At 42.2% G+C, this 12,324-nt stretch overlaps 1 protein-coding gene across 1 annotated transcript in view; it reads right to left on the reverse strand.

Moving 5' to 3' along the window:
* Positions 1–9,348: 9,348 nt before the first annotated feature.
* The window catches only part of LAMB4 (laminin subunit beta 4), a 112,110-nt gene continuing 109,134 nt past the window's right edge, over positions 9,349–12,324 (reverse strand). The window contains 1 exon segment of the mRNA XM_059932538.1: positions 9,349–9,488. Within this exon segment, the coding sequence (XP_059788521.1) occupies positions 9,349–9,488 (140 nt within the window).

A 12,324-nucleotide genomic window follows, 5' to 3' on the forward strand; every position in this document is an offset into this window, starting at 1 on the left:
CCTATATGTTCGGATTAATGTTTAACATAGATTGTAGTAAGCTTGCTTCGTGTAACAAAGTTCGTTCAGGTGGCAGGCTGAATCAGGGACATGTAGGTAAAGCAGGAGAAGCCCTCTGTCATGGCACTCAGAATTTGATAAGTTAAAGATTATATGTAGGTTCGAATGAACTTACAAGACAGAAATAGACTCACAGCCATTGAAGACAAACTTGTGGTTACCAAAAAGCAAAGGCGGGGAGGGATAAATTAGCAATTTGGGATTAACAGATACATCCTACTATATATAAAATAGATCAACAACAAGGACCTACTGTGTAGCACAGGGAACTATATTCAATATGCTGTAATAAGCTATAAGGGAAAAGAATCTGAAAAAGAATACATATATACATATAACTGAATCACTTCTATACCTGAACCATTGTAAAATCAACTACACTTCAACTAAAAAAAAAGATTATATGTCGGTTCAAGTTATTCCCCAGAAGAGACAAAGCTAGGTGCTGACGTCTGAGGTGTTAAGAGCAGGTCTGCTTTGGCTGCTTTATGTTGGAGAGGGAAAAAACATCCTCCTTCTTCCACTCTCACAAGAGAAGAAACAGAGGGCTGAGGGCACGGAACATGAAAGAAGAAACAGGGGACTTCTTCTGAGAAATTGTAAGCAGGCAGCTCGTTACTAAAAGCCTCAAAGCTTATAATGGAAAAAGGCGGTGAGAACTTCGGTCCATATTTCAAAACTGTTCCCTTTTCCGAAGCACGAGAATCAGAGCTGGGAAAGAACTTTTAGTTACAAGCATAAAGTGAGTTAAAAAAAAGAAAGTTCTAGTCAAGCTTGCTTGGGGAGGGGTGTGGCATGTTTGTGAGGGGTGGGTGAGGTTGGGGGCAAGGGGTGGTGAGGGCAGCGGGACGGTTCCTACACAGGAGGGTTTGATTAAACTGATTTGTTTAATGACTAAGGGTTACTGAGAAGCCTACCGATTCTAGTTGCATTTATATGAATTTTGCATATATCTTGAAGTGTATGCATAAATATATAAACCGTTATATATCTAATATTTATAAAAGTAGGTTTTCAAACGTGTCCTTTAGCGTTGTATGCTTAGTCACTTAACCGCAGTCACTTTTTCTAGACAAAGGCTGACTGAGTGGAGAGGAGAGGCCGTGCTTCCCCCGGCTCAGTGGGCTCTGCCTGGGAAGCGCGCTGTCACCTGTCAGTGAGGACGACCTTGGCTGGGGAGTGACTTGCCCTCGTGTATGCCCTGTGACTTGGAAAACGTCAACAGTCCTGTAAACACACGTACGTGGTCGGGGGAAAGCAAGCGCGAGCAAGAGCAAAGCGAAGACACTAGATCTGAGGGCAGAGGAGGCAACACAAGAGAGTGAAGCGCTTGGCTTGGGGGGAGCTTTTAGCGGGGGAGGAGTTTCCAGAGAAAGGTGGTGGGGGGGAAAGGATTTGCAATAGCTGCTCTGGAGCGGGTTAGTTACCGAGGGGGAGGCAGACGCGGAAGAGGATTTCTGTTGCCTTACGTATTCTTCCCATGTGGCAGTGTTTCCTCCAAATATGGAAGTAGAGATTTGAATTATTCTCGAATACATGTTTAGAGAGTTGACCCATAGGGTGAGCTGATTTCACATTACAGTGGAAAAACTTCTAAGTCAGCAGTGGTCCAAAGAATGCCCGACTTCCAACACTTTGGAGTGGATTTATGAAACTAATGTGTATGTGAACAAATATTTAGCGTGTTCTGCATTGTGCCGAGTTCTAAAAGGGACGCTGATGTGGCCGAAGACATACTCTGTGTCTTCAGGGAACTTACTCTCGGGTTAGGCGGGGAAGGTTTATCAGCCAATTGGCAAGAGAAGAGAGAGCTTCAGAGAAAGGGCTGTGAACCAGGCCAGAGAGAGGGGACTGCAGGGTAAAGTGAGGTTTCCCTTCAGGAAAGGGCTGGTTTGGAGGAGAGATAAGAGTTAGGATTTCAAGGAGGACAACACTACAGGAGCGACGGCGGAAGGGAAATACAGAGGTACCGCATACAACGGGATAGTCATTATGTCTTAAAGAATTTCAGTAACACCTCACTCTACTCAAAGCCCTTTCACTCAAATTGGCTCTGTGATCCCGGTGGGGAGCCCAGGTCTAGTCACTGGCATTTTACAGCTGAAGGCAATGAGGACTTAAGATTCAGAGAGACTGTGAATCACCTGAGATCGTGTAGGGGACAAACCAGGATTTGCACTTATCACCTGACCCTTGGGCCCCTGTCCCCCTAAGGCGGGGCAGAGAGGGGACTGCTGTAGCAGTCTGGAGAGGGTTTAGAGTCCCCTTAGCACCGCGAAGATACGGATGAGAACGCTGGTTCAGCTGCTTTGACACAGACCAAAATCATAGTGACATAAATAGGAGGGGTTTGCTTTTCTACCTTATACAAGTTCAAGCTGGCAGGTAGTCCAGGGGAGTCAGGTACAGACAGCTTGAAACCACAAGGTCACTGGACCTCTCGAGACCGACGTGCCCCCGCTCCCCCTGCCCCCAGAGGCGGAGCTACTTGGACACATCAACCCAGTTCCTTGGTTCAGCTAATGGGAAGCACTAGCAAGAGATCAGACCTGGGGAGGGGGCAGGACTCCAGGGTGTTTATGCCCCACGACTCTCCGCAGGGTGGTCACAGTTGGCTGCATCCCTCAACCAGAGATCACAGGTTGCTTTTTCTTTTTTCATCGCCCCTCTCGGTTTGCGGTATCTTAGTTCCCCGACCAAGGATTGAACCTGGGCCGCCGTAGTGAAAGCACCAAGTCCTAACCACTGGACCGCCAGGGAAGTCCCTACAGGTCCTGTTGAATGCCCCTTCTACGCACTCCATCTTTAGTCTGTTGTTTTCACCCTCTCTCCTCACCCCTGTCCAACGGTGGCAATAGGCCCCTGCCTGGTGCTGGATCTGGGCTGCTGTCCTTTATGGCTTTCCTTCTCCCTGCCCACATCTTTGTCAACAGTTCCTTATTAAACTGTCCAGCTCATGCCCTTGTCTCCTGCCAGAACCCTCACTGGTACAGTCGTGCAGGGACCCGTACTGCTTTTACCTTGTTTCACCAGTGTTATCCTCTTCTACATGGTTACAGCTGACTCACCATATTCTGGCCCAGCGGAAGGCTGAAAAAACAAATGGAAGGTGGATTCGTCTCCTAGAGCTGCTGTAACTAATCACCACAAACACAGGACTTAAAACAACATGACTTTACCTTACAGATCTGTGGGTTCGACGTCTGACACAGGTCTCCCTGGGCTGAAGTCCAGGAGTCGCATGGCTGTGCTCTCTTTGTGGAACCAGCGGAGGAGAATCCTTTTCCTTGCTTCTTCCAGCTTCTAGGGTCCTCTTCTTCCAGCTTCAAAACCACCAGCATCGGCCAAACCCTTCCCAGCCTGGCGTCTCTCTCTGCCGCCTCCTTCCATGTTTATAAACCTTTATAATTACATTGGGCCCACCTGGGTAATCCAGGCTGATTGCCCTGCGTCAAGGTCAGCTGATTAGTAGATTAGCACCATAATTCCACCTGTAAGCCTAATTGCTCTTCACCATGTAATATAACCTATTCTTACAGGTTACAGAGATGAGGACATGGACATCTTTTGGAGGCCATTATTCTGCCTACCACAAAGGGCAAACAGCTTCCTTTTACTTTTTCTTTTTAATTGACGTAGAGTTGATTTACAATGCTGTGTTAGTTTCAGGTGTACAGCAAAGTGAGTCAGTTATACATATATGTGTATATATATATATTCCTTTTCAGATTCTTTTCCATTATAGGTTGTTACAAGATATTGACTATAGTTCCCTGTGCTATACAGTAGGTCCTTGTTGTTTACCTATTTTATATATAGTAGTTTGTATCTGTTAATCGTAAACTCCTGATTTATCCCTCCCTCTCCTCCCTTTTCCCTGTGGTAACCATAAGTTTGTTTTCTGTGTCTGAGTCTATTTCTAAACAGGTTCCTTTGAAGGTTGTGCCCTTGTAGTTACACTCAACACTCTCACGAACATCCTGTTGGTCAGAATTTAGTCCCGTGGTCATACTGAACCGCAAGGGAGGTTGAGAAATAGAGTCTAAGTAGGCAGCCGTGTGCCTGGTTAAACCATGGAGGAGTTCTATTACCAAAAGAAAGAAGAGGGATATCGAACAGCACTTTCCAGCCTGTGCCCCATCAGTCTCCTTTGCTCTTGCCGGGATCTACTTTCCATTTCCCTTCACTTCATTTTGCCCCCTTGGGGCTTTGGCTAATTGCACTCACCTACTGCCCCTGAGCTGCCATTCACCTGGGATTGGTTTCTAATTTAGAAGACATAGAATTGTTTCCTAAATGGACCAGACCAGCTACCTCATCATCAGTTGTCTCTTGATATTCATAATTTCTCTAATGATTTTCCTGATCTTCATAATGAACTCAGAGATAAGTTGCAAATGTTTCTAGCTGGTCTCTGGTAACAGGGTTTCCCCACACTTACTGGCCCACACACCTGCTGTGTGGCCTACCCAGCCCGTGGTCCACCATCTTGCTCTGTCTTCCACAGTCAGTGCCTTAGGTTCTATCTGCCCACCCCCGCCATCAAATCTTCCAGTCTCAGTCTCTACCAGCCTGGTCACTACTCCCAGTGACCTTGGCTCCTGGCTCCTACCCTTCCCTCAACCCCTGCTCTGAGATGTCAGAATTCAGTCTGCCCTTCTCTGTGTTGGTCTCTCATGCCTCAGCAGACCTCCCAGTGCTGGGTAGTTGATGTAGTGTTCACTCAACTCAAATTTAGGAAACTATTAGAATAATTATAATAGAGGCAAAGGAAATGGATGCATGTTGACGTGTGTAAGTATTTACAGGAAGAATTAAAATGTATCTTCTAATCACATTATTTGTTGACTATCATATATAGGCGCTTTACATACTCTAATTCATTTAATTCTTCTTCTTTTTAGCTACTTACATCAAATTATCTTCCTTAGATGGGAGGCAGAGCCATGTCTTCTATCAGGAAAGTTGATGAAGCATCGTATAGGCAGAATACATGGATCTAAAACCAAGAGTGGAAATATGTGTGATGCTGCTCACACTTACATCCAAATGACTCACAGGCAAAATTTTACCAACTGTACCTATGACTCTGGGCTCTTGTCCCTAAGGAAGTCTCGTCACTTGACAGCACAACAGTTGTTCCACTGACTAGAATACATACCATTTCCCAGTTTTTCAGGCTTCTCATGCTAAAGGATAAACAAGACAAAAAAATGGGGGGGGGGGTAAATTATAATTTTGTCTGGGGTAATTGATCTCGATTTTTAAAGGGAAATAGAGCCGCTGGTGCACAGCGGCTAGAATCCGGACAGTCTAGTCTTGCCATGTCCCAGGGAAAAATGTAAGAGCAATCTCCTCCATTCGTGCAGGACCTTCCAAGGCTCAGAATCCTCAGGAAAGAAGGTTTGGGTCACTCTACCTGGCAAAGAGATGCTTGCTGAAGACAGAATATAAAGATCAGAAATCCCAACTACAGCTTCTAGAGAAGTTACAGAAGTCTGCGACCTCAATCTGTGTTTCTCAATATGTGATGTTTTATAGGTACTTCTATTTTTATTATGAAATAGAAAATATATTTAACTTTTTAATCTCTTTCCCCACTGCTATTCTGTACTTAGCATATGTTGGTAGTGAACTTTATCATTTTGATTTATGAATTCAGTACATCAAGACAGACTTGTAACAGAAGTAGAAAAGGAACAGAGTTCAGCTGGAGACACCGCCTGAGAGCTGGATGCACTGAGTGAGTGATGGGATCTTAGGCTGGTTCCCCCGAACACCGGGGATATGCTTTCAGATGGCTGAGTGCATGCAACACTGTGTCTTGGTGGAAACATTTGTTTTTGTTTTAGAAGAAAAGATGGGATGAAGAATGTATTATGATATTAGGAAGTCACAGAGGTGGGCTAGAATGGAAATTTGTCATTCATTGATGCCTGGAAGCAAAATCCTTCCTACCTTGGAAGAGTCCAAAATAGGTGGAGGCAAAATTCCCCTCCCACCACCAGAGCCCAAGGGGGCAGACATTCTCTCTTCTCACTCCCTGGCAGCCAGGGCACATGAGAAGGCTCAGCCAACTGGGCACTTCTACTAGGGATGTTGAGTCATGAGAAAGTGACACAAGAGGGACTTCCCTGGTGGCTCAGTGGTTAAGAATCTGCCTGCCAATGCAGGGAACACGGGTTTGATCCCTGGCCCGGGAAGTTCCCACATGCCACAGAGCAACTAAGCCCATGCGCCACGACTACTGAGCCTGCGCTCTGGAGCCCGCGAGCCACAGCTACTGAGCCCCCACACCACAACTACTGAAGCCCGTGCACCCTAGAACCCGTGCTCCGCAACGAGAAGCCACCGCAATAAGCCCACACACCGCAACAAAGAGTAGCTCCTGCTCACAGCAGCTAGAGAAAGCCCGCACAGCAACAAAGACCCAACACAGCCAATAAATAACTTAATAAAAAAGAAGTGACACAAGAGGCAGAGACGGTTGGAAATTAACAGGATGGTGGAGAGTGTCTATCAGGGCCAGCATGAGCATCCTTACCTGAGTGTCCCTGAGGTGTGATCTTGAATATACGCCCAGATGCATAATTGTCCTTGGTTACATTTTCTCCAGCCATTTCTTCAATTTTATGTGCTTTCAGATATCCTTCCTGTACATTCCCTTCCTGCTTGATAAACTCTCGTCAGTTTTCAGTGTTTGCAATCAAGAACTCAGACTGGGAAAATCATAATATTTAGTTGGCTTTTTACTTTTAGTTATTTGGATTCTTTTCATTTTACCATAAGTAGTGTGGCAATGAATTATCCCCAAAGCTCCTCCCCCCACGCCCCCGTGTTTAAGATTTTTTCTTAATGTACAGGTTTAACTGGTCTTAGAATAGATCTTGCTATACATTGTCAAATTACTTCGCAATGAATAGGAGATACTGTTTCCACTGAATCTTTGCCTTGGTCACATCTTGAACTGATACAGCAAGTAATAGAAGTTAAGATGATTTATCTGACATTACTGAGGAATGAGATTTTCCACCTATGTACATTTAAAAAAAGATAACCAAAGCTTACTATTTTCAACACCAAAGTTTAGAAACCATAACCACTTTTTAGTTGCAGTCTTTCCAAAGTACATCACATATTTCCAACCTCATCAAACTGCAATCCCTGGAGGCCCACAGAGATGATGGGTTTATCTTTGCCCTTCTACTTGATTCCCCAGATCACTGTGCTTTCCTCATGACTGGGGAATTTTCGGTCTTTCTGGAACTCAACAGCCTCCCCAGAGAGAGGACAGAAACTCTTCCCTCTTTAACCCTTTCCTCACTCTCCAGTCTATTACTTGTAGAGTCTGCCCACTGAAAAGGTAGAACAATTGAACGTAGCTATTTCAAACAGATCACCATGCTTGCAAAACTAAGACTATCATTTGTACCAAGTTGAAAGTCAGCATCCTAGTGGGAAAGTTGGAGTGTGTTCCACTCTCTACACTGGAGTAAACAATCATGTTTGTGATAGTCGTGTTCTTCGACTCTGGTTCATTCTGTGGGCTGTTCGTTGGTGGAAGTTTCCAAAAGTCCAAGTGCTGGATGCGTGGAGGATTACAATCATGTATTTCAAGAGAGACTTCTGGGGTGGTCCTTCCTGTAGAAAAGTTTCATCTTATTCTTCACAATCACCAGGGAAACTGCGATTTTCCTTAGTAACCTACATCTAAAGTAATTCCATGTTTATATGGAATCCTAAAGCTCCTTTGTTGAATTATTAAATCCATCTGTTATGAGCCAGCCCTTAATGGAAATGGTTCCAGCTGCTTCTTCTCTTTTATACATCAGTGTTGATGTATATGATTTCTCAATCACAGATGTGGGGTCAAATTCCCTTAAAACAATCCCTCCGAAGGAGAGCATTCCCAGTATGCTCTATCATATAACATACATGCAAGAAAAGTTAATACAAAATCATAGATCCATTTTGAAATGAAACAATCTGATCTTTTATACTAAACAATAGCAACATGATTGCTAGTCTTTTAAAAATGAGCAGCAGATCTTACAGCAAAAATGCTTGCAGACACGGACTTCCCTGGTGGTGCAGTGGTTAAGAATCTGCCTGCCAATGCAGGGGACACGGGTTTGAGCCCTGGTCCGGGAAGATCCCACATGCTGCGGAACAACTAAGCCCGTGTGCCACAACTACTGAGCCTGTGCTCTAGAGGCCGTGAGCCACAACTACTGAGCCCATGTGCCACAACTACTGAAGCCTGCGCACTCTAGGGCCCGTGCTCCGCAACAAAGAGAAACCACTGCAATGAGAAGCCCGCGCACTGCAACAAAGCATAGCCCCCGCTCGCCACAACTAGAGAAAGCCTGCGCGCAGCAGCAAAGGCCCAACACAGCAAAAATAAGTAAATAAATAAATAAATTTATATTAAAAAAATGCTTGCAGACAAATTATGAAAAGTAGCTCAATATTTATCTTCTTGTATATTGTTCTAGTGCCATTTGGGAAAAACAGAATCCTTTGGTTGAGAGAATGAATATGTAGGAGAGTGGGTGTAAAAACGAGTTATATTTTGAATTGTATGCATTTTATTCAGAACAGAATAAGAGTTTTACAGACAAAGCAAAAGCAAATCCAAATAGAAACTACAGAACAGTCTAGTATATCCCATCCATATTTATGCCAACCTAGTATTAGAAATATTGATTTATTTAAATTTGTTTAAATTTATTTATTTTTATTTTATTGTGGTAAGAACATTTAATGAGATTTACACTCAATGCTTAAGTGTACAATACATTATCATTGACTATATGTATAATGTACGGCAGATCTCTAGAACTTACTCATCTTGCTTAACTGAAACTTTACTCCCATTGATTAGAACTCCCCACTCCCCCCACCCCAGCTGCTAGCAACTTATTTAACACTCAGGTTCACTGGACTGAAATGAGTTTGAATACATACTTATTTGTAGATTTGTACTTGTTATATGTACATATGTCTATATCTATTGTATGTCATATTTAGGCTATGAAAGGAAAGGAAGGCAAAAGGAAAGGTTTCCGAAACCAGAGATGATCCCTTTACTACTCCCTTTCTATTCCATATAAAGTGGCATTGCCTTGGCCAAGCTTCACTCCACAGCTACACTGGGCAAGGAGAGGGCTCGGGGATGGAGGCAGAAGAGGCTGACCATTTGTGCGTCCCAACTTCAGCACTGCACCTCAGGTTTGCTCATGAGAAGCCAGAAACGAAGGCACAGGTGATTTTGCACTTTAACTCTGCCTAACTGTAGCAGGTAGCATATTTATTTTCTTGCTCGATGATTTCATTTTTAATGGCAATGACTTGATCTCCCTACTGTTTCAGCTGATCAGCTTTTTCTTGTCTACTTAGATTCAAAGCTTGGATCTTTGTTTCTAAATCTTAAAGAAGAAAATGGAGTAAATGTTTAATTAGGTCCCATTTGTTTATTTTTATTTTCATTACTCTAGGAGGTGGATCAAAAAAGATCCCGCTGTGATTTATGTCAGAGAGTGTTCTGCCTATGTTTTCCTCTAAGAGTTTTATAGTATTCGGTCTTACATTTAGGTCTTTAATCCATTTTCAGTTCATTTTTGTGTATGGTGTTAGAGAATGTTCTAATTTCATTCTTTTACATGTAGCTGTACACTTTTCCCAGCACCACTTATTGAAGAGACTCTTTCCTCCATTGTATATTCTTGCCTCCTTTGCCACAGATTAGGTGACCATAGGTGCATGGGTTTATCTCTGGAGTTTCTATCCTGTTCCACTGATCTATATTTCTGGTTTTGTACCAGTACCATACTGTTTTTTTTTTTTTTTTTTCTGCATCTATTGAGATGATCATATGGTTTTTATTCTTCAATTTGTTAATATGGTGTATCACATTGATTGATTTGCGTATATTGAAGAATCCTTGCATCCCTGGGAGAAATCCCACTTGATCGTGGTGTATGATCCTTTTAATGTGTTGTTGGATTCTGTTTGCTAGTATTTTGTTGAGGATTTTTGCATCTATATTCATCAGTGATATTGGTCTGTAATTTTCTTTTTTTGTAGTGTCTTTGTCTGGTTTTGGTATCAGGGTGATGGTGGCCTCATAGAATGAGTTTGGGAGTGTTCCCTCCTCTGCAATTTTTTGGAAGAGCTTGAGAAGGATGGGTGTTAGCTCTTCTCTAAATGTTTGATAGAATTCACCTGTGAAGCCATCTGGTCCTGGACTTTTGTTTGTTGGAAGATTTTTAATCACAGTTTCAATTTCATTACTTGTGATTGGTCTGTTCATATTTTCTATTTCTTCCTGGTTCAGTCTTGGAAGGTTATACCTTTCTAAGAATTTGTCCATTTCTTCCAGGTTGTCCATTTTATTGGCATAAAGTTGCTTGTAGTAGTCTCTTAGGATGCTTTGTATTTCTGCAGTGTCTGTTGTAACTTCTCCTTTTTCATTTCTGATTTTATTGATTTGAGTCCTCTCCCTCTTTTTCTTGATGAGTCTGGCTAATGGCTTATCAATTTTGTTTATCTTCTCAAAGAACCAACTTTTAGTTTTATTGATCTTTGCTATTGTTTTCTTTGTTTCTATTTCATTTATTTCTGCTCTGATCTTTATGATTTCTTTCCTTCTGCTAACTTTGGGTTTTGTTTGTTCTTCTTTCTCTAGTTTCTTTAAGTGTAAGGTTAGATTGTTTACTTGAGCTTTTTCTTGTTTCTTTAGGTAGGCTTGTATAGCTATAAACTTCCCTCTTAGAACTGCTTTTGCTGCATCCCATAGGTTTTGGGTCGTCGTGTTTTCATTGTCATTTGTCTCTAGGTATTTTTTGATTTCCTCTTTGATTTCTTCAGTGATCTCTTGGTTATTTAGTAACGTATTGTTTAGCCTCCATGTGTTTGTCCTTTTTACGTTTTTTTCCCTGTAATTCATTTCTAATCTCATAGCGTTGTGGTCAGAAAAGATGCTTGATATGATTTCAATTTTCTTAAATTTACTGAGGCTTGATTTGTGACCCAAGATGTGATCTATCTTGGAGAATGTTCCGTGCGCACTTGAGAAGAATGTGTAATCTGCTGTTTTTGGATGGAATGTCCGATATATATCAATTAAATCTATCTGGTCTATTGTGTCATTTAAAGCTTCTGTTTCCTTATTTATTTTCATTTTGGATGATCTGTCCATTGGTGTAAGTGAGGTGTTAAAGTCCCCCACTATTATTGTGTTACTGTCGATTTCCTCTTTTATAGCTGTTAGCAGTTGCCTTATGTATTGAGGTGCTCCTATGTTGGGTGCATATATATTTATAATTGTTATATCTTCTTCTTGGATTGATCCCTGGATCATTATGTAGTGTCCTTCCTTGTCTCTTGTAACATTTTTTAATTTAAAGTCTATTTTATCTGATATGAGTATAGCTACTCCAGCTTTCTTTTGATTTCCATTTGCATGGAATATCTTTTTCCATCCCATCACTTTCAGTCTGTATGTGTCCCTAGGTCTAAAGTGGGTCTCTTGTAGACAGCATATATATGGGTCTTGTTTTTGTATCCATTCAGCCAGTCTATGTCTTTTGGTTGGGGCATTTAATCCATTCACGTTTAAGGTAATTATCGATATGTATGTTCCTATGACCATTTTCTTAATTGTTTTGGGTTTGTTTTTGTAGGTCCTTTTCTTCTCTTGTGTTTCCCACTTAGAGAAGTTCCTTTAGCATTTGTTGTAGAGCTGGTTTGGTGGTGCTGAATTCTCTTAGCTTTTGCTTGTCTGTAAAGCTTTTGATTTCTCCATCAAATCTAAATGAGATCCTTGCCGGGTAGAGTAATCTTGGTTGTAGGTTCTTCCCTTTCATCACTTTAAGTATATCATGCCACTCCCTTCTGGCTTGCAGAGTTTCTGCTGAGAAATCAGCTGTTAACCTTATGGGAGTTCCCTTGTATGTTATTTGTCGTTTTTCCCTTGCTGCTTTCAATAATTTTTCTTTGTCTTTAATTTTTGCCACTTTGATTACTATGTGTCTCGGCGTGTTTCTCCTTGGGTTTATCCTGTATGGGACTCTCTGCGCTTCCTGGACTTGGGTGGCTATTTCCTTTCCCATGTTAGGGAAGTTTTCGACTATAATCTCTTCAAATATTTTCTCTGGTCCTTTCTCTCTCTCTTCTCCTTCTGGGACCCCTATAATGCGAATGTTGTTGCGTTTAATGTTGTCCCAGAGGTCTCTTAGGCTGTCTTCATTTCTTTTCATTCTT

This window comes from Balaenoptera ricei, chromosome 9 (genome assembly GCF_028023285.1).
Source record: "Balaenoptera ricei isolate mBalRic1 chromosome 9, mBalRic1.hap2, whole genome shotgun sequence".
Taxonomy (NCBI): Eukaryota; Metazoa; Chordata; class Mammalia; order Artiodactyla; family Balaenopteridae; genus Balaenoptera; species Balaenoptera ricei.